Source organism: Venustampulla echinocandica (genome assembly GCF_003357145.1).
Source record: "Venustampulla echinocandica strain BP 5553 chromosome Unknown scaffold_0, whole genome shotgun sequence".
NCBI classification, from domain to species: Eukaryota; Fungi; Ascomycota; class Leotiomycetes; order Helotiales; family Pleuroascaceae; genus Venustampulla; species Venustampulla echinocandica.
Genome location: NW_022474205.1, coordinates 3,722,333 through 3,742,894, shown reverse-complemented (window position 1 = coordinate 3,742,894; position 20,562 = coordinate 3,722,333). Strand labels below are relative to the sequence as shown.

The window sequence follows — 20,562 nt, the reverse complement described above, 5'->3', positions numbered from 1 at the left end:
TGCCATCTTTGTTTATAAGGTCGCCCATTCGTCCCCAGTTTAATTAACTCTTGGCTCAGAACTAAACTTCAACGTAAATTTTGTTTGATATTATTTGTGGGTGACGGGTATCTTCTTCTTTGCATCGTACAATACATAGTAATGGTACAGGAACCCCCCTCCAACTATCAAGTCTCTACAGGCAGAGGTGGAAACAAACCCTCAAATGGCCCTTTGCCAGGGGTGACTTTCGGCTCCCCGTACGTAAAATCCGCCCCAAATTGGGCATCCTCAAAGGTACGTCGTGCTTCGTCGACGCCCATCATATCGAGAAGTTGTGCTGCTTTCGTGGGCATGTATGGCTGCAGTAGAATGCCGACAATCCGGATGGCTTCAGCGCAGTGGTAAATCGTGCGCTCGATGCGGAGTTGGTTGAGGTCGACGAGGTCGTAGACTCGATCGCCGCTTTCGTCCTCCGTTCTCGGGGTGTGCATGTCTTTGGTTTTTGCAAGGAGCCAGGGGGAGTTGAATTGCAGATATCTATTCGTCTATGGGATTGTCAGTAACTGAGGACTGTGGGTGCTAAAGTAACATTACCTCGTAAACAGCATCCATGATGAGCTGTAGTGCTGCTCCTGGATCAAGTTTCTCCATTTTCATGTTGACGACTCGAGAGAGCTCGCTCAGCATCTGAGCTTGCTCCCTGGTAGATTTGCCAGCTCTACGGAGTGTATCATCTCTAGCTGCTTCAACGGATTTCCGCACATCCCAGATCTTGGGCCGCGTTATTCTGCTCACGAGGTTGCCGATCCCGCCTTGAAGTCCCTTCTTGTATCGTTCCACAATTAGGTGATTCCCGTAGTCCGAATCATTTGCGATTCCTCCGTCGTGTGCAAGGTAGTACCTCATCACATCAACACCGAAACGGTCCATGGCGAAAGTTGGATTGACTACATTGCCAGTGGACTTGGACATTTTTTGATTGCCTAGAGTCCAGTGGGCATGAGCGAGAATTTGTTTTGGTGGTTCAAGACCCAGTGCGAGAAGAAAGGCCGGCCAGTATATACAATGGAATCGAACGATGTCTTTGCCAATAACTTGGACATCTGCTGGCCACCCCCCTGCATTCTGTTGTCCAGGTGCCCATGGATAGCCAGCTTTGGTGATGTAGTTGACCAACGCATCCAACCATACATATATTGTCTGGCTGGAATCATCCGGGACCCGAATCCCCCATGTGAGCCGCTCCACAGGCCTCGAGACAGACAGATCCTCCAATCCTTCCGAAACCCATTTAACGACATCTTTCATTTTAGTCGCAGGCACAACAAATTCGGGGTTCGCCTTGTAGAACTCGAGCAATTTATCTTTGAAGGCAGAAAGTCGGAAGTGGTAATTAAACTCGGAACTCCATTCGACCTCCTTGCCAGTCTCTTGTGATGCCATGAAAGTCTTCCCAGTGTATGGATCCAGCCGCTTCTCAATGGCGGACTCGGGGTAATATGTCTCATCGCTGACAGAATACCATCCTTCATGCTTCGATTGGTATATATATCCCCGGGTTTTTAACATGAACCAAAAGTATTGCACAGCATCTTTGTGAGCTTCGTCTGTCGTCCGTATAAAATGTTCGTTCGACAGCCCTACTCGTTCTGCGAGTTGCACGAAGGTTTCCGATGTCAGATCGCAGAACTCCTTCGGCGGGATGCCCGCTTTTGCAGCTGCCTGCTGGATCTTCATTCCATGTTCGTCCGTCCCCGTGCAGAGGATTGCCCGCCTCCCCCGTAAGACTTGCCAGCGTTTGAGGATGTCCGTGAGGACCATCGTATAAAGGTGTCCGACATGAGGGGCTATCAGCACCGAAGTTAGTTGTTTGCCCAATTTATGCGTGGGAGTGATGCCTAGTTACCAGCATTGACGTAGAAAATCGGGGTTGTAATATAATATGGCTTCTCAATGGCTGGCTGGGCGGTTGAGGACACCGGTCTTGACCAGCCTTTAAATTTGCATGCTTCACAAATCCAAGGGGATGTCCACGCAGATTTAGTCTTGATCCTGGATCGTACTTGGCCGCGGAGGGTCGAGGACAGGAGTCGAACACTCATTGCTGTTACTGAATAACATTGCCGGTAGCGCGTGGTGAGGCCTGTGAGTCCAAGAATTTCGGACGCGGATTTGGTCCCGCGTTGTGATGCGGCCGCATTGACCGATTTGCAGACTCAAGCTCATGAACTCAAACCCAACCTCGACGTAACCCCACCATCCACATCCACATCCACCAAATTCGGAGATTGAACTTTGGATAGGTTGGCCACTACTAATTCTCAGTTGCAGCTAGAGCCCACGCAGACGGATGATTTCATGACCAGCAGGCTGCTGAGCCCTTTCTATACCTGAAGCATCAAAATGGGAGGACTTTCGGAGGATATGGAAGTCAAGGTGTCTGTCGAGGGTATGTATTCTATTTCCCTTCCGGTTCGCATAGGCACATGGGCAGTATTAATAGCTTTATAGCTGCGGAAACCTTTGCCAACACATATTACGCAAATTTAAACAAACCGCATGGCGCGAAAGAGCTACAAACTTTCTACGTCCAGTCGAACCCTGCATCTCCTCTGAAACCGGATATCACTCTCAACGGGAACCTCGTCAAAGACCCCACGGAATTAGAAGCTATATTTGAGAAGCAGCCAGCTAAAACGCACTACGAGGTCCAGTCATTTGACTGCCATGTCTTGAATCCGAATTACAACGTTGGAGCCCATGACGATTCATTGGAGCCGAACAAAGCAGGAAAGAAGATGAGCATTTTGGTCTTGATCAGCGGAAGTGTGAGATATGGAGAAGAGGAAACTCAGGGTTTTACCGATAATATTGTGTTGGTGCCGAACTGGGAAATACTTGGCAAGCCTCCAAAGGGGAAAAGAAAGTGGCTTATTCAGAGTCAAACCTTTAGGGTCATACTCTGAATGACTGGGCAAGATCAAGCATAGTTATAAAGATAGCTAGACTGGCTAAGCCAAGCCCGAGATGCTAAATAGGTAGCCCGGAGGCGGTTGGACGACCTCAACAGCTAGGACCGTGTCTTATCCACGCTCCGTGGCGTATTTTGAGGCCCTTGGGTCCCGAAAGAGGAACAGATGAGATAGGCCAAGTGTATACCCAAGTCTACCTTAACAGCCAAACCATGAGAGATGTTAGGGGAGCCATAGTGTTGGCTTCCTCTTTAAACGTGGCTTCAGGTGACAATATTATACCTGGTTCACTTGGACAGGGAATTTAAAAAGTCATCATCAGATTGAGCCACCTAATAATACCTGTATTGTGCTGCTCTTGCGTGCTAACCGGTCGCCTTCAATCTCTTACCTACCTAAGGCATCTCATCTACGCAACTTACCTTTCAACTTCAACACATTTTTACCTTCCACCCGCACACCTCCGCTACACACCTCATTCAACCCTTTTCGATGATATCTTACCATCTACTTTTCTCTCCGCAGCCATAACCTTGGGCCAGTTACTCTTCCAACCAATTGGCTACATTTGGCTATCCCTCCATCTTGATATTTCTAGGTGGCAGGTAGGTGCCTGGTCCTCAAGCTACCTCCCATCCTCAACACTCACCGTTTAAGTCTTCGACGCAGCTCTATTCCAACCCACACTATCCCTCCAAATACACTTCTTCAACGGCAATTCTTCTTTAACAGCAACTTCTCAGCAACTTCAAGTTCAACTTCAACCACAACTTCTACTCGGGCGCAATTCCCTTTCAAGCTCAGCTTTTATCTTTCTCAGCTTTACTACTTCAACCTTAATTTACAGTACGCTGCCTATTATCTATACTCACCTTACTTCTATTCTGACCTTGGGAAGCAGTCCAGCTTCGGTACCCCCGCGCTCTCCTCAAGCATTTTGCAATTCGAGTTTAACAATCAGCATCCGCCAACCCACAGTTCTGCACAATGAAGACCCAGATTCGAGGCCCCCGGGAAGATTCCGTGGAATTGGAAGTCGTTCTCAAGGTTAATGGGGAAGCGGTACAGGAATTTGGCACAGCCCAGAATGGCAACAAGGCAAGCTGTTATGTGCCAGTTTCTGAAGGAGATATTGTCGCAGCTCGGTCGACTACAACATTGGCTGCTAATGCTGAAGAGTTTACCGATTTAATCGTGGATGGAATTCTACGAGCAACATCAACTATCAAAGTTGGCAGGGGAGCCAAAGGTAACCATAATGTTACCTTTGACAGGGCTCTATTTTATAGGTATCATCGGGAGAAGCAAAGGGGGTTGAAGTTGGCGCGGATGCAGATCCAAACGCGAAATATTAAACAAGGTATGTGTGTCGGCTTGCTATTCCAGGCCTTTTATACTCCTAAATCTAACACTTTCAGATCTCGCTATGATACCAGGCCAATTACCTTCCGCTGTCAGCACCATTGAGCTTCAGCATTGGCGGAAGTACGCGGATCAACCATCCACATCAACTGCCACAACTACGGATGCAGGTCCTAACCCGGACAGCAGAGCTCCAAACCTGGAGCAGTATCCTCGCTGGTCGGATCTCAATCTCCATATGCCGACTAATGAGCCTTCGACGTTTGAAGTAGGGTAGGTACCAGATACAAATATCAGGAATTCAGCGCTAAGCAATCAAGCAGATTCACGGATAATAATAACAACCCCACCAAAAGTAATAAAGACCGACTTCTCGAAGAGCGCCTCGGCTTTAAGTTGTTCAACACTTTCACGTTTCGTTTAGCTTCATCGTCAGATCTGCATGGGCTTGGCTTCACAAGTATCCAAATAGATCAATCTCTCACAGCGGCACCAGGACTGAATCAAAACCAAAACCTGCCCTCTACCCTCACTACACAAGGTCATCAATCTCCCACTTTGAATGACGAATCTAAAAGCCAGGAAGGTGCTCATGATGTTGTCAATTTGCTAAGCAGTCTTGACAACACCCCGAAGAACGACAGCCTTTACAATGGAAACCAAGGACTCTCCAAACTCTCTCATTTGCCTACTGCTACTGCTAAGCTGCCTTTACTCGGTAATTTTCCACCACACTCATTCAACATCGGTGACCAGGCGGCTCGCGTTGGAGGGCCATCTATCCAGTCGTCAACACCGATCAGAATGAAGCCCTTGGTACTCCCAGGCGCAGAGCCAGCGCCCGGAGGAGTTTTGGGTACCCCGACCTGGGAGCCATTAACTCCGCCGATATCCTCGAGAAAACGTCAGCCGTTAACTCAGGAATTCGTATTTGGAGGCTCTCCAATAAATGCAGAGGACCCAAAGCTTTTCTCCCTTCCAAGCCAGCCAAAGCCAGCCGCACCGGGTGTCAGATGTGGCACACCTAATACTGACCAATGCCATCGGACTCCCGTTCCTGAATCCAACCAAGGTGTTGGATTGGGCTTGAACCAAGCATGCTTTGAGTTTGGGGGTCAGCGGGCGTCCAACAAATTGGCCTATGAGAGGTGTCTTGCTATTATTCAACAAGTATCACATAAGGAAAGCCCACACTTGGCTGCACCTGGGAAGGATCCCCAGATATTTTCATCGCCCTTCAGACAGCATTGTTCTTCTCAATCTGAGATTCCTAAGGGGCCCGCAGATTTTGTGCCAACAAGCCTAGTGGCCTGTCCCGCAGTTCTATCAAGTTTGCAGGGAGAAAAACGCAAGGCGGACTATATCAGTGGCGCCAAAACAAAAATTCTTGAAGTTGGCGAACCAACAAAGTCCACCATCTGCCCTTCTCTAAGAACCAAGGAAGAAATGCAGCGACGGACGCAAGAAGCCCACCACCGGATTGCGGTTGCACGGAGGGAAAGGGAACGACTTCAGGAGGAAGAGAGATTGATCCTAGACGCTTATCTGCTTGAGCAGCAGGCTAAGCAGCTGGAGAATGAGAATGCCGAACGACAGGTCTGTGTGCGGCCCCTTAGTTGGTCTATCTAAGTGCTAACGATTATGCAACTAGGTCAAAATTGACGCTATGTACGACTACAGCAGCGTCTGATTTCTTTCTGAATGAGACATTCTCTGCGCGAGAAAGTCTCATTTAAAAATTGAGAAGCTAGCCTTTAAACACTGCATCTTAAGCCGTTCTATTATGCGCTATTGCACTACATTCGTCCATTCTCCCGATTCTAGATTTAAGGGATTCGGGGAACCTCCGCCAAGGATATGCTACGCATTAGCATCTTATTTGGATACGCGGAATATCTCGAGTTATTTCGAAGAAAACAATTATTAAACTCAAAATCAGACCACACTCGTTTGCATACAGGAATCCGAATTATACAAGGATTTGGGGAGTTATCGTTTCATGAAAGCTTTCTGAAGGTTGATCTGATCTGAACACTGGCAAGAAACGCGATATCACATTAAGCATATATCAATTGCCTGATACTGAAAAGTTGATCAGATCTGGGAGTTTGGGGAATACAATTATGGAGGCAACAAAATTTGAGAACTCACACGTTGCCTTATTAGCACACACAAGAACCATTGCAGAATGAGGATAAAATTTGCTCTTTATAGTGCTGACTGCTTTGCTAGAGTAGGTTGCTGGTGATACCTCGTAATCGTAGAATTAACAGCCAATTTCCTTCGCATATCCCCAGATTCTCAAACGCCCTTCAAGAAGGGCTAGCATCCAGCCTCGGATAATACTACACACATTGAGACCCGACTATAAGCCCGTGGGATAGGCTCATGACTGTACGGATTGATCCGCCGTCGTGAAGCGGGGCATCGAAATTAGAGCGGACATCTTGGTCAAGGTCGTGGAGTCCGTAGGTTGGCCCTCACTCTCTCGAGGAGCTGTTCTTTCGTGTCATTTGGGTTTGGGTGTAGATTCCTCTAAGAGAATTGAGAATTAGCAATAATTCGTGCAGTTATTGAATGTCATGTCAGGGATGCTTCTCCTTGACTTGGGAGGAGTCACGTGACTATTAAATTACAAGTCCTAGCCAACTTAGTTATTTGACCTATTCCGTTGCAAAGTCAAATATACAACGGGGAGAAGGAGGATAAAATACGGGGAAGCGTTACCGAAGCCAACCATCTCCGCAATTCTTCCTGCGTCCAAGTTCCCGGCTCTACTCGCCGCTCAGTTATTTATACTAGTGAAATGTCTGGGGTTGCGGAATGAAAGACCTCCTGTTGGATCTGCTTCACGTGGAAACATGTCTTGACCCCATATTGACCACGCTGCGGCTGCCGTTACAACTCCTGCGAAAGCTATTAAAGTCCACGATATCAGCTGCAAGCTGTAGAGGGCTAATGTCGAGGTGGCGAGTTACCTAGTAATGAGTTCTAAGCACAGTTAGTGGAGACTTTTGATTCAGTTTTGAGGCATGCAAGTACTTTAGAGCTCAGAGCTTTGTCTAAAGGCGTGGGCATTCTGACTGAATAGCTGGGGACTTGGAGTAGAAAAGTGCGGCGTAGAAGACAACGTAGTAATGAGGCAGGAGTGAACGCTGAATATAAATATGGACCAGCAATTTTTCCTATCTCGGAAAGCCTAAGTCAAACCCATGTGAATCAAATGGTTCTTAATGCAAAACGAAAGTACATATAACATCACTAGCAAGTGAACACGTTCCTGTCAAGAGCTCGAAAGCTGGAGACCGCGTCACCAGCCTCACATGACTGTGCCACAAGCATCGGAACCTCAGGCACTTATCGCTCTTGCCCTCCCGTTATCACCGAACCGAGCTTGCTTACATAACCCGCCCACAACGAATTTCTCCATCAACAGCACCCACCACATCCGAAATCCACGTCCAATTCTCAACGAGATAGTATCTACAAAACCGCCAAAATGCCTCGCGAAATTTCAGATATCAAAAACGTGAGTTTGGCCTCCCTCAATGCGTCAGCACCCTCACGTATTGCGCGATTTTGAGGAGACGGAGACTAATCGAAGTTTGTGAAATAGTTCATCGAGATTTGCAGACGCAAGGATGCCTCTTGTACGTTACCTCCCTGATGCGAAATACATACCCTTGAGGGATACTCGAATTTGAGGATGGATGAGTAGAATTAAGACACCAGAAAGGAAAGAGGAGAGTTCCAAGGGAGCAGAGACTGATTGATGGCGAAACAGCTGCCCGGATAAAGCGCAACAAGAAGACGGCCATTGTCAAGTTCAAGGTCCGCTGCCAACGACACCTGTACACGCTTGTCTTGAAGGACTCGGAGAAGGTTGAGAAGCTGAAGCAATCGCTACCACCCAGTACGTCTTGCCCCGCGAAGCGCTGCGTGTTGGAATTAGGGAATAGACGGGAATTCTGGAGGTCTTCAGGACCAGGGTTCTTGAGACAATGCCTCAGAGAATATCTACTGACTTAAATTACTGCAGATCTCACCATCGCCGATACCCCCAAGAAGAATGCCAAGGGAAAGCGGGTAGCATAAATGTCACGATGAGATGAAAGGCTACAGGGACGTTTCTTGAGTGTTGACGGCCGGCATGATGAGTACAGGAGGAATTATGCGTGGACTTGATTTGCAAAACGGCGTCTGGCATACCATCATACCATGGCATTTGGTACTCGTAGAATTGCTGAGCTGTAATGAGATAGCAAAGTAGTATTATGACGAGCCACCCACAACCAAAACACTTCTCCTGAATTACAGCTTACCACAACCTCTGTGTCTCCAAGTGGGGGAATTGGTATCCGTGTGAATTTTCTTACTCTTGCTCCTGGCGATAATGTCCAATTGCGAGAAAGTTGCCTACCTACCTTGGTAGGTATTTTGTGGGGTAAATAACCCGTGACTGACCACCATTTCCTTCGACGTAAGCATGTCTGCCTACCTAGATACCTGGTAGGTATCTTTGCCCGCGGTCATTAACTGCGAACAAATAAAATCAGGGCCCATTTCTTCTTCCACACAACCACTTTCTAACTTCAAGTATTGTAAAATATAAAATCCTTGACCAGTATAGTTTATCAATTCCAGGTTTCCACGACGAAGAATAAGGAAATATGACAGTAACTGAACTGGCCATCCTCCCTTTGGCTCTTATTCAAACCACTTCCCCCACTCTCGCACCCGCTCTCATCAACAAACTTCTTCAAACTCGCCAGGCACTTATCTCCGCCTCTGGCTATCATTTTACCTACTACTACCAAGTCGAAGACCCTAGTATCATCTGCCTTATAGGAGCATGGGACTCGGTATCCGCACACCACGCATTCATCGCCTCACCAGATAACAAGGAATTGCTTGCGCTGCTAAAGGATGATATGCTCCTCTCCGACACTCAAGAGAGAGCCGGCATGAGGATGTGGCATCTAGAAGGCGATATCTTCAACCTAAAACCCAGCGGCGGCGAGGCTAATGCGGGGAATAAGAAAGACGTTCTAGATGCCCCGATCATTTCCCTAAAACGACACTCCATTCTCCCCTCCAAAAAGGTGGCTTTCCTCGCTGCATTCTCAGGTATCAAGCACCTACTAGAATCCGCCTCCCCGTATCAGGTAGTTGGGGGCTGGAGGATTGACAAAGAAGAGATAGAGGGGACTGAGAGGGAAGAATTTTGTCTGTTTTCAGGGTTTGAGGGTGTGGAGCGTCATCATGAGCTTCCGAAGACAACGGAGTTTGAGGAGTATAAGACTATTGTGGGTGAAGTAGAGAGCTTTGAGTTCAGGCATTTGAATGTTCTCGAGTTGGATACCTAAGTAAGAAGATTGTTGTAGGGACGAGGAGTATGGAGTGATATATGAGACTAGGGTTGAGGCTAAAATAGGAGAGTGAGAATAGGGGTAGGCGGGTATAACCGAGAAATCTAGGCCTCTGTGAGCGCATGCAATTGATTACTACAGCATGAAACCGCAGATTTATGAATAACAGAACGTTGATCCGAATCTGGCAGGTAAGGAAACCCCTTTTCTCTTTGTTTTCTTTTTGGTATGCATCGTAGCCGTTGCATTGATTCATGAAGGAATGCCGAAGCTGCCTCTGGGGATTCCGATGCGGACCTCCGGCTGGAACCGTAGGTACCTAGGTAGCATGAATCGTATATGAACCACTGTCTCCAGTGCTGAAAACCAAACCCAAATTTGTTCCAATTGATTTAAGGTCGATCTTGAATTGACTAGCGTTCTATCATTATGCCTTCGTTCACAATTACTTTCGACGAGTCCGAGAAACCTTCGGTATGGAAAACCCCAAAGTCAATCTCTTTTGAAGGTTAGTCTAACCGTGTTGGAATTCCACATTATGTAAAACAGCTAAGCCATATGGTTAGATTATCTGGAACTTACTGCTTTGATGTTTGACTGGGGGGATAGCTATGATGCAAAGGCAAGTTCCTAATTTCCTTCAGTAAGTGCCATCGGGCTAAACATCTTGTACTAACTTCACCTCAGGACTGGCCCCGACTCCGCAGCATAATCGCACCAACTCTCCTCGTCGATTACACTTCAATCGGCAAACCTAAATGGCCCGACATGAGTGCCACCGATTTTATGGCTATGGTTACCGACGATGACTTCCTCGGCGACCCCTGTGTGAAAACACAACATCTTCTCGGCGCCACGCGATGGGAACGCATCTCTGACACGGAAGTAATCGGGCACCATCAACTCCGTGCAGCCCACCAGGTTTATACAGATGCGAGTTTGAAACACGTCAAGCTGAGGGGACATAGCCACGCGACAAATGAGCATTATTATCGCAAGGTGGATGGAGTATGGAAGTTTGCAGGGTTGAAACCTACGGTTAGGTGGAATGAACATGATTTTGAGAAGGTGTTCAAGGGTAGTTTCAAGAAGTAGGACGGTGCCTTAACGAGCTTTGGTGTTGGAGGGAAGTTTCGGTGTAGTTCTACCAACGGGGTTAAATTTAAAGCAAGTTGAGGCAAATCATTTACAGATCCATAATAGTTGCAATACTATTTCAGTGACAGTCATCCAGACTCTAGATGATCTCTAAAACGCGGGTTTGAATACCGCTATCAAACTGGGTTTACTTTATTTGGCTCAAAGTGGTCGCTTTGATATACCGCGAAGAACGCATAGCTATCGACTAATACACTCCGCTAGAAGATGGATTTCTAAATGGATCCCTTCATTTACTGTTATTGTTTATGCCTCTCTTTTGGAGTTTTTACTGTGTTAAATTATATCTCTTTTCGTGTTCTTGCTTTTGTCTTCTCTAGCTATATAAGGGATTACAGAGTAGGCTGCTTGAACAAGGTTCTAGAGTTCCACTTAATTGAGTAGTGGAGAGCAGAGATATTTAGGCTTTAGCCATAGTTGCCAAATTTGCTAGTTAGTGATTGCTAACATGTCCCAATTTGTTTGGCCAGGTGCCAGATTTGTTAATATATCTTCCGGCTTAGTGTCATTTCACTGTCCGATTTGTGGTGTGAATAAATGTCTTTAGCTTCCCATATCAAATGATAGTTATAGGATAAAATGGTAAAATGCTGATCAATTACTAAGGCTCCACTGGTGGTCCGCTGACGGTCCGTTTACGGTACGTTAGCGATCCGCAAAATTGCGATGTTAAACAAAACTAGATAGTTTCGTAAGGTTAAAGCGGGACGGGAGTCGAACAGAGAACAATGTAAATCAACAAGAGAAGGTTGTGTCCTTGCTAGATACTTTAGTGTCCAAGGATCGATAGTATGCCAAACACAGCACAACAGTTAGCATTTAAATGGCCACCAATAGGAAAGACCCTATGCACAAATTAAGTGATAATCGTTCTGTATTTATAAACCCGATCATCCTTCATGCCGTTTCTTACAAATACACACCAAACTCATTATAGAACTCATCATTTCATACCCTAGCACTTAAACAAAGTCCCCGTTTTGGGAAAGAAGACGCCCGTCTATGCAATGCAAAAATCAAAATAGACGGACAAGAAACAAATAGTAAAATGCCGCCTAATCTAGGTATACTCCATCCCCTGTCCACACTTTTGCAGAAATAAATCAACCCCTGGGGATCTAATCGTAATGTCATCCCTTAAAAGAAAAGATGAATGGCGAGGTTGCGTGAGCGTTTCGACAATCCGGAGAGCAATGCCTACCGAGCGTTTCATATAATCCCAACTCCTTTAAGGCGATTAAGATGAACCAATGCTCTGGCTAAGACTTGATTTTCCAGGCCCTTGTGCTCGTTTCAAGGCTCGAAGCTCGTCTTCTAGTTTGCGCCTTTCTGCTTGCTCAGCCTGCATTATTGTTAGTAGGTATTCAAAAGAGAAGCTAGCTGGCAAAATTAGGACCTACCCTTAGTGACTTAGCATTCTCCGCTCTGGTATCCCTCATCATCTTCTTGAACTCGTTCTTTAGCACTGTCGTACTAGTACTACCAGGGCCGGGTACAGCACCATCCACTCCTGGACTCTTCATTCCCAACCATCGGACCTTCTCATCGCTGAGTTGCGCCTCCATCTGCTCTCTTTCATCCCGCAGTTTATCGATGACACCTTCGAGCTGTTCACGATCTTTCTCCCACTCGATACTCGCTTTGGTCATCTGCTCGTACTCTTCGATCGTCTCCTCGAGCTCCTTCTTCAGAGTCCGCATCTTATCCTCAGCTTCGGTGCTTACTGTGCCCTTGGTTTTTAGCGCAGTTATCTCCTCTGCAAGCGAAGCGTTCTTCCTTGTGAGATCATCAATCTCTTTCTGGATGGCAGGGTTAGCAGCCACTTCCGCGGCCCTCTGAGCTCTACTGCCGTATGCTCCGTCAAGTTCTGCTCTCGCAATTGTGACTTCGGTTTGTAAGCGGGCCAACTCCATGTTCATGTTCTCCATTTCCAGCTCTTTGGCTTCAATCTCTTTCTCCTTCTCTTTGACACTTGTTTCAAATGCTGCTTGGGCGGAAGCTGCCACAGCCAACTCTTGGGTCAAGTGCGTGATTTTGGTCTCCGAATCGCTAAGCCGGGTTTGCATCTCCGCGTTGCTAATTTGGTAATCATCTTTGAGGTCTTGAAGTTCCTCTTCGAGGGCAGCTAGTGAGCTATTCGCATTATTCAGCTCTTCCTGAGCTGCGCGAACTGCCGCTGATTCATCCTTCGAGCGAGCTTGGTCACGTAACTGTTTTTCCTCCCTGACCTCGTCCAATTTCTGCATTACAAGGCCGAGTTGCTCACGCACAGTATCGGCGTCCCTTTCGGTCCTATTAAGCAACTCTTGTGTTCTCGTCAGCTCTTCAGATTTCTGGGTGATCTCAGCATCTTTTGTAGCATCTGATTTGTTATTCAATTCTCGTTGTTGCTTGATTTGCCGTTGCAAGACTTTCTTCTGATCCTTTAACTTAGTAGCCTGAGAATAGAGCCATTGCACCTTCGCGGAGAATGATTGGAGAGAGAATGGTCCAGGAGGATCGTCACCCTCGTCAGAGGACATGTCGTCATCATCATCGGGCAGATTGTTCATGGAACGGTTTTGTTTGCGTTCTAGTTTCCTCTGTCGAGCTTCTTCCTCGCCGGATAAGATGATTTCCCAAAGGCCTATCATGACCGTCTCCATCTGGTCCTGATTGCCATTGCTCTTGCTAGACAAGTTCATTGAACGAGCGAGTTCCGCTTGCACGGCAGTAACGTTATTTTGAAGATACGATAACTGGTCATTTAGGCCTCGGCCGGTAAGCTGTGGCGGCTCAGGGCGGATCTCATCGTAGGGTTGCAACAGGCCATGCAGTTCTCTATTCAACTCCTCCAGAGTCTCCTCCATTTGCCCCTGGGACATGTCAAATCTGTCGAGAACTTCGCCATGCTCCCTACCAATCGCGTCAATCCCCTGCTCCAAATAATCCAGAGAACTCTGGAGGGCTCTACCCGGTTCCCGAGCGCTATCTCCATTGGACCTATTGAGTGGAGGCAGTCCGTATTTCTCTTCTTGCTGAGGATTGTTCTGGATGATAACCTCTCTCAACCGAGAGTTGAGATCTTCCAATCTCTGCTCTGTCTTCGTGATCATATCCATCTGCTCTTTGGAAGCCGGGAAACTGCTTTCTCCGCCAGATTCTCCAAGCTCATCGAGCTGATTGAATGACCTGTACAGACTTCTTTCATCGAAAATTAGGTCATCGCCAGGGAGCGGCTCAAAGCTATTCCTCGCATTCGAGTAGGTGTACATGCTTTCTGGGCTTCCTGGAATCCCTGAAGGACCGACCGAAGGCCGGCCAGGAGCCCCCTTGGACATCATCTTGGGGCCTTTGTGTGTCATTTGCAGAATGCCGGCTGTATGCTTGAGCAACCTCATCTGCGGCTCCATAAGCCTCTTCTCCAACATCCACAACTCAGAAGCCAAATCCTCACATTTCTTCTCGCTGGCGAGCCGCTCCTGGTTCGCTTGCTCGTGTTCGCTGGTGTCGCTAGGACTCGGTTTGCTTTCTGAAGCATATAGCCTCGACATAGATTTTGTGGCATCCCGATATTTGGATTGTATCATGAGGTTTTGACGTGTTTGCTCAATGCGTTGAGACAGCGTCTTGCATTGTTTCTTCAGGTCGTCGACTTCTCCCTCAGAGAGGATCTCGAGTTCTTTACTATCCCCCAGGGCGGTCTCGACCAACATATGTACCTGGATAGAATCGTTGAGATCCAATAGCATCGAGCTTTGTGGCCGTGCGGCGTTCATCTATAATTCCTCATTATTACTCTCTTCTTGTCGTAACACTAGAGCGATGACACTTACCGGATTATACCTAGGCGTCTCCCCTTCAAAGCCATTCATGATATCTGCCTTGTATCCCCCCAACACGACTCTTGCAGGGGGGTCCTGTGCTTGAGGGTTCATCCTACTTGAGCTGTAATTCTTCGCGGGAAGCTGGTCGTCCCTGCCATCCGGAACCTCGTATGAATCCTGCCGACCCCTTCCGCCATATCCAAGATCCGCACTTGGTCGAGGAGGCAGCCCCTTCCTCCGAGGGGGGGTTCCGTTCATCATTGTACTTTATATGCTCGACTTGTCAGCCGCTCTTGTGGTGCACCGCGGAAGGTCGTGTTATCGCATATTGGGGTTCGGCTCTGCCGTTGTATCAGTCGTCGATTGCGCGGAATATGGAATATCGTCCCTGTTGTGAGCGCTTTCTTTCTCCTTTCCTTGATGATGTCCCAGTTGTCCGGTCCTTAGCCCCCTTCCTTTCTTGCGCTCTCCCGGTGATATCGCGGCCTGCCACTGATTGATGCTTTGCACAGAATTGACTGGCGGGTTCCAGATAGAGGCTACTGTAAAGACAAGAAGAACCAAGGTAACTCTTGCACGAGGGGAACGGTGTCTATTTCATTCTCGCGGGAATCCAAGATCTGCAATGGCATTTCGGACCTGATCTGCCAAAAAGAAGTGAGCCAGGGGACAGAGGCACAGACAGGGACATCGGATTAGGCGACGTGTCTGATTCGCTCGTATCACCTCCAAGCTGCCCTGAGCGTTATCCACAGCGCTTTCAGGGGTTCCCACTGCCGTTCTCGCATCTCACGTCGAGGCCTGATGTCAGCGTCACGACTCACTGTTAAGGTTGCAGATGTCTATCAATACTTTACATTATCGTCTACTGCACTCCGAGCTGTATTCTGCCCGTGTTGTCCCTTGCGCGGCTGGGTTCGGCCCGCCGCGGGACGAACCTGGGTCCTTACCGGGCCCAGACGCTACTGGTTACCAGCACTGAGTATTGACTATTGTCTGACGTACTTTATACTAAGGTATCCTGTTCTTTAATCTCATCCACAATGAGACTAAGAGACTACGTATAATACCTACCTATGAGTATATATATACCTCTGGGTACTACTGAAGGTGCGCAAGCCTCGGGTACCACGTGGTTTACGATATGCAACGGACTGCAGGCCATCCATCTCATGTCATCAGCCGCCCGATTAAGACGTGGCCAGTGAGTGCCACTGCCTGTGTCACTCACCAACGTACGAAGTACCACCCCTAGGAAAACATGACATTCTACCAAGCACCATGATATCGAACAAAAACAGGCAGAAAACCGAATTTATTGAGTAGAGGCTCAGTAGCTATTAATCCAGCCTCTGTACTAAATATATGGATGCCAACATTGCCTATTCCTTCAAAACCCCAATGAAAAGACCGGCCAAATACTCTCCATACCATGAACATCATGGGACATTGCCAATTGATAAATCTTAATGTTCTCAGTCGCTAAGAGAGAAGCAGCTCCGGATCTTCTAGGGTCTCCTCTTAATCTCACCCTGGGCTAAAAAGGCCGTCTGAGTGCCCATCACTGAGAGCCTCGTAGGAAGGAAAACGAATAGATGTCAGTCAGCAGTGACTAGACTTGCGCATTTTATCTCGCACGTAACGGCATGAGAAAGGCTATGAATATGGGCAAAGAAATGAAGATATCAAGAGGCTAAGAGCAAAGAGCAAAATGGTATGCAACTAGGCGTGACGGATCGCCACCTACTATATGTAGCTGGGTTGGGAAATAAAACCTTGCTCGATTCACCCCACTAGGGAATAAAACGGAGAAGATCGCACTCTAGATTCAATCAAATGAAACCTGAGCCGTAAGGGGAACCTGAGAACCTGAGATGTGGTGAACTTGCGACTGGATTACCTTGACTAGGCACTCGCCCAGCGCTTAAGGGCTTCTCGCGGTCGTGCCTATGGACCGTTTTATGATTATTAGGCGGTGTCGGCTAGAAGCCAGGGGATAATGCCCCGGTAAAGGTTCTCGAGTTGGGAGAAGAGAGCTGAAAAAGATGCCCTACTCGGAAGGGTGCTTGATTCGGGTCCAAGGCTACGTAGGCCCGGAAAAAGGTAAAATAATAGTTGTGGATACGCTGAAATAACACCTAGTCTAATGCCGTATCGTTTTCGAAACCTGCGTTCCTGTAAAGCCCTAGAATATATGAACCGTTTACCTGCATTTAGCTTAGATCGAGCCCGAACCTACCCCGAGGGTGGCCCGCGAAGAAGCAGACGGCAACCCGACGATGACGGGTCATTAATTTGTCTATGATCCTCAGACAAGTTGTAGATAAACGGCAAGTTCGTTGGCTGCCCAAGAATCGAGGATGCTCCTCATGGAGAAGAATACCAGCGTTGACAATATGTGAGTCCGAGGCTGACAGGCCGCGAATACAACATGGTATTTTGTACAGCCTCATGCCTCGTTTATGGCTTGAAGCGACGGAAAAAAAACTGGCGCATTCTAGGGTCTGAACACTATAAAACTTAGCTAAGCTGTGAGCAGAATGTTTAGAAGTTGTATTATAGTGGAGTGGAGAGAAAAGTGTAATCTGGTATGTAGAAGAAATGAATTGCGCATCTAAATTTGGGTCAAGATCACGTGTAATGCTGTCCACTGCAGGAGCTGGACAGGCTAGCTTGTTTAGGCGTTCGTCGTGACGACTAAAGGAACTCGGGAGCTTGGTGCCTCCAGCAACGACATAACTTCAACACAGTGCACCTTTTCCCTCCTTTATCCCCTACTGGGACTCAACAAGTTCCAAGAGCCATTCTAATTATAGGGAGTTCTGGGATACCGCCCATTCTTCTTAGCCATGGCTCCACACGAGGACACGATGTTCCGGTCCGCGGACATGAGCATGGTGCAGCTCTACGTCGCCAAAGAAATCGGCCGGGAAGTTGTTAACGCATTGGGAGAGCTTGGAAACGTACAGTTTAGAGATGTATGCATCATGTTCTACGATGGGAAGCTTTAGTACTGATGGTTTTGAACAGCTCAACTCGGAAGTCACTGCTTTTCAGCGCACATTTACTCAGGAAATAAGACGGCTTGACAATGTCGAGAGAAAATTGCGTATGGCCCCCCAATGGCGTGGGCATTGCTATCACTGACGCTGAGCAGGCTTCTTTCACTTGCAGATGGAAAAGGCTGGAATTCCTCTCCGCAAGATAGATTTCGACGTCGACACATTTGCAGCTCCCTCCGCATCCGAAATCGACGAACTTTCCGACCGAAGCCAGAGCTTGGAGCAACGGGTTGCTTCCTTGAACGACAGCTACGAAACATTAAAGAAGAGGGAGGTTGAGCTGATTGAATGGAGATGTGTTCTTAGGGACGCAGGAGAATTCTTCGACAGGGCACACGGGAATGTGGATGAAATCCGGCCCTCCACAGAGGATGATGATGCACCCTTGCTCCAAGACGTCGAGCATGATGTACCTGGTCAGAATGGCGATGCAGAACGTTCATTTTCAGGCATGAATATTGGGTTTGTGGCGGGCGTTATCCCCAGGGACCGAGTTGCTGCCTTCGAACGCATTCTGTGGCGTACTCTTCGAGGCAATCTTTACATGAATCAGTCGGAGATTTCTGAACCATTGGTTGACCCTACGAATAATGAGCCGGTCAAGAAGAACGTTTTCCTAATCTTCGCCCATGGCAAGGAGATTATTGCGAAGATTCGAAAGATCTCGGAATCACTTGGTGCCGATTTATATAGCGTCGATGAGAACAGTGACCTGCGTCGCGATCAAATCCATGAGGTCAACAACCGCCTGGCCGACCTTGGAAGTGTCCTAAGAAACACAAAAACTACCCTGGATGCGGAGCTCACCCAGATTGCGCAGAGCTTGGCAGCGTGGATGGTTGTCATAAAGAAAGAGAAGGCGGCATACCAGACCCTTAACCTGTTCTCGTATGATCAGGCCAGAAAGACTCTGATTGCCGAGGCGTGGTGCCCTACAAATTCTCTCCCTTTGATCAAGTCTACCCTGCACGACGTGAACAACAGGGCTGGGCTCTCAGTGCCTTCAATTATCAATGAGATCAGGACAAACAAGACGCCGCCAACGTACCAGAAGACCAACAGGTTCACGGAGGGTTTCCAAACAATTATTAATGCTTACGGAACCGCCAAATACCAGGAAGTCAATCCGGGCCTACCGACCATCATTACCTTCCCATTCTTATTCGCTGTCATGTTCGGTGATTTTGGCCACGGCTTTCTCATGGTCTGTGCAGCCGTGGCAATGATCTACTGGGAGAAGAAGTTGAAAAAGGTTCGCGATGAGCTTTTTCAAATGGCATTCTATGGGCGTTATATAATGCTCATGATGGGTATCTTCTCTATGTACACGGGTCTAATCTACAACGACGTTTTCTCGAAATCAATGTCGATTTTCCCTAGCGCATGGGAATGGGATGTTCCCGAAGGCTGGGAAGAGGGGCACGTAGTCGAGGCACAGCTAAAAGGCAGCTACCGCTACCCATTTGGATTGGATTGGATGTGGCACGGCACGGAGAATGATCTTTTGTTCGCCAACAGCTACAAGATGAAGCTTAGCATTTTGATGGGTTGGACCCATATGACCTACTCATTGTGCCTATCATACATCAACGCTCGCCACTTCAAGACGCCGATCGACATCTGGGGTGTGTTTGTTCCGAGTATGATATTTTTCCAGTCTATCTTTGGATACCTCGTTTTCGCCATCGTCTACAAATGGTCAATTGACTGGTATGCGATCGGACAATCGCCTCCTGGTCTGTTGAACATGTTGATTTACATGTTCTTATCCCCTGGTAAAATTGAGGATCCACTGTATCGTGGCCAGGGACCCGTACAGATCATCCTTGTGCTGCTTGCCCTTGTCCAGGTCCCGATATTGCTCTTCTTGAAGCCGTTCTACCTCCGATGGGAACACAACAGGGCCCGTGCAAAGGGTTACAGAGGCATTGGTGAAACTTCTCGAGTGAGTGCACTTGACGGAGAAGATGATGATAACAACACGTTGGACGGCAGAGCCAGTTTGTCCAGTGAGCACGAGGGCATCGCTATGATCACACAGGATATCGGCGAGGACGAGCATGAAGAGTTCGACTTCGGCGAAGTTATGATACATCAAGTTATTCATACGATCGGTATGTTTCTACCCATATATTGGTAAAACCCTTACTAATTGAGCGTAGAATTTTGTTTGAATTGCGTTTCCCATACGGCGTCCTACCTCCGTTTGTGGGCCCTCTCCCTTGCACATCAGCAGCTCTCTGTGGTGCTGTGGACAATGACACTAGCCAATGGCCTGAGCAGTACTGGTCCAATGGGCGTTGTAATGCTTGTCATCACTTTCTATATGTGGTTTTTCCTAACCATTGCGGTATTGGTCGCCATGGAGGGTACCAGTGCGATGTTGCACAGTTTGCGTCTGCACTGGGTGGAGGCTATGAGCAAGCACTTCATGGGTGAAGGGCTACCTTTCCAGCCATTTTCATTTAAGCAGATATTGGAGGATGACGAATCGGCAGCTGATATTAGCTAATGCTTTGGGCAAAGCTTTCCTTGATGTTTTATATAGACCAACTTGTAACTGTAGAATGAAGATTTTGCTGTCCCGACACCAAAGTACTCTGTTGTAACATTCTCCTCTTCCCCCGTAACTCAAGTGCATGCACAGGAGTAGGTACCTTGCAATCGCGGGTCCCACGGGGATTGACCGCATATTTGATTCGATGTGCTGCTTAGTCGTTGAACCCTGACATGCGCGATTTGACGTTGTTCTCCACTCTCTCTCCAATCAAGCTTTTCCATGACTTGCAAGTGCTATTACATCCGATAATAATTGCTTCTTCACCGCCGCCTTGTCGGGCACCGCCCGCTA

General features: G+C 47.7%; 8 protein-coding genes across 8 annotated transcripts; 6 read left to right on the top strand and 2 right to left on the bottom strand.

Moving 5' to 3' along the window:
- Positions 1-167: 167 nt before the first annotated feature.
- BP5553_01172 (Nucleotidylyl transferase) lies at positions 168-2,084 on the bottom strand (the record flags this gene model as incomplete). The annotated part of the gene is made up of 3 exons (XM_032009795.1): positions 168-527; positions 577-1,829; positions 1,889-2,084. The coding sequence occupies 3 exons, from the start codon at positions 2,082-2,084 to the stop codon at positions 168-170; spliced, it is 1,809 nt and encodes a 602-aa protein (XP_031873849.1).
- Positions 2,085-2,385: 301 nt separating this feature from the next.
- On the top strand, positions 2,386-2,948 carry BP5553_01171 (NTF2-like protein; the record flags this gene model as incomplete). Its single annotated transcript, XM_032009794.1, has 2 exons — positions 2,386-2,431; positions 2,494-2,948. The coding sequence occupies 2 exons, from the start codon at positions 2,386-2,388 to the stop codon at positions 2,946-2,948; spliced, it is 501 nt and encodes a 166-aa protein (XP_031873848.1).
- Positions 2,949-3,941: 993 nt separating this feature from the next.
- On the top strand, positions 3,942-6,006 carry BP5553_01170 (uncharacterized protein; the record flags this gene model as incomplete). Its single annotated transcript, XM_032009793.1, has 4 exons — positions 3,942-4,314; positions 4,373-4,589; positions 4,640-5,912; positions 5,968-6,006. 4 exons carry the CDS (start codon positions 3,942-3,944, stop codon positions 6,004-6,006), a joined length of 1,902 nt encoding a protein of 633 aa, XP_031873847.1.
- A 1,809-nt stretch (positions 6,007-7,815) lies between these two features.
- On the top strand, positions 7,816-8,411 carry BP5553_01169 (putative ribosomal protein L38; the record flags this gene model as incomplete). The annotated part of the gene is made up of 3 exons (XM_032009792.1): positions 7,816-7,845; positions 8,049-8,229; positions 8,356-8,411. 3 exons carry the CDS (start codon positions 7,816-7,818, stop codon positions 8,409-8,411), a joined length of 267 nt encoding a protein of 88 aa, XP_031873846.1.
- Positions 8,412-8,986: 575 nt separating this feature from the next.
- On the top strand, positions 8,987-9,682 carry BP5553_01168 (uncharacterized protein; the record flags this gene model as incomplete). Its single annotated transcript, XM_032009791.1, has 1 exon — positions 8,987-9,682. One exon carries the CDS (start codon positions 8,987-8,989, stop codon positions 9,680-9,682), a length of 696 nt encoding a protein of 231 aa, XP_031873845.1.
- A 432-nt stretch (positions 9,683-10,114) lies between these two features.
- BP5553_01167 (putative scytalone dehydratase) lies at positions 10,115-10,780 on the top strand (the record flags this gene model as incomplete). The annotated part of the gene is made up of 2 exons (XM_032009790.1): positions 10,115-10,159; positions 10,373-10,780. The coding sequence occupies 2 exons, from the start codon at positions 10,115-10,117 to the stop codon at positions 10,778-10,780; spliced, it is 453 nt and encodes a 150-aa protein (XP_031873844.1).
- Positions 10,781-12,080: 1,300 nt separating this feature from the next.
- On the bottom strand, positions 12,081-14,907 carry BP5553_01166 (Uncharacterized protein; the record flags this gene model as incomplete). The annotated part of the gene is made up of 3 exons (XM_032009789.1): positions 12,081-12,185; positions 12,244-14,601; positions 14,659-14,907. 3 exons carry the CDS (start codon positions 14,905-14,907, stop codon positions 12,081-12,083), a joined length of 2,712 nt encoding a protein of 903 aa, XP_031873843.1.
- Positions 14,908-17,498: 2,591 nt separating this feature from the next.
- On the top strand, positions 17,499-20,223 carry BP5553_01165 (V-type proton ATPase subunit a; the record flags this gene model as incomplete). Its single annotated transcript, XM_032009788.1, has 4 exons — positions 17,499-17,627; positions 17,680-17,758; positions 17,807-19,825; positions 19,874-20,223. The coding sequence occupies 4 exons, from the start codon at positions 17,499-17,501 to the stop codon at positions 20,221-20,223; spliced, it is 2,577 nt and encodes an 858-aa protein (XP_031873842.1).
- Positions 20,224-20,562: the final 339 nt, after the last annotated feature.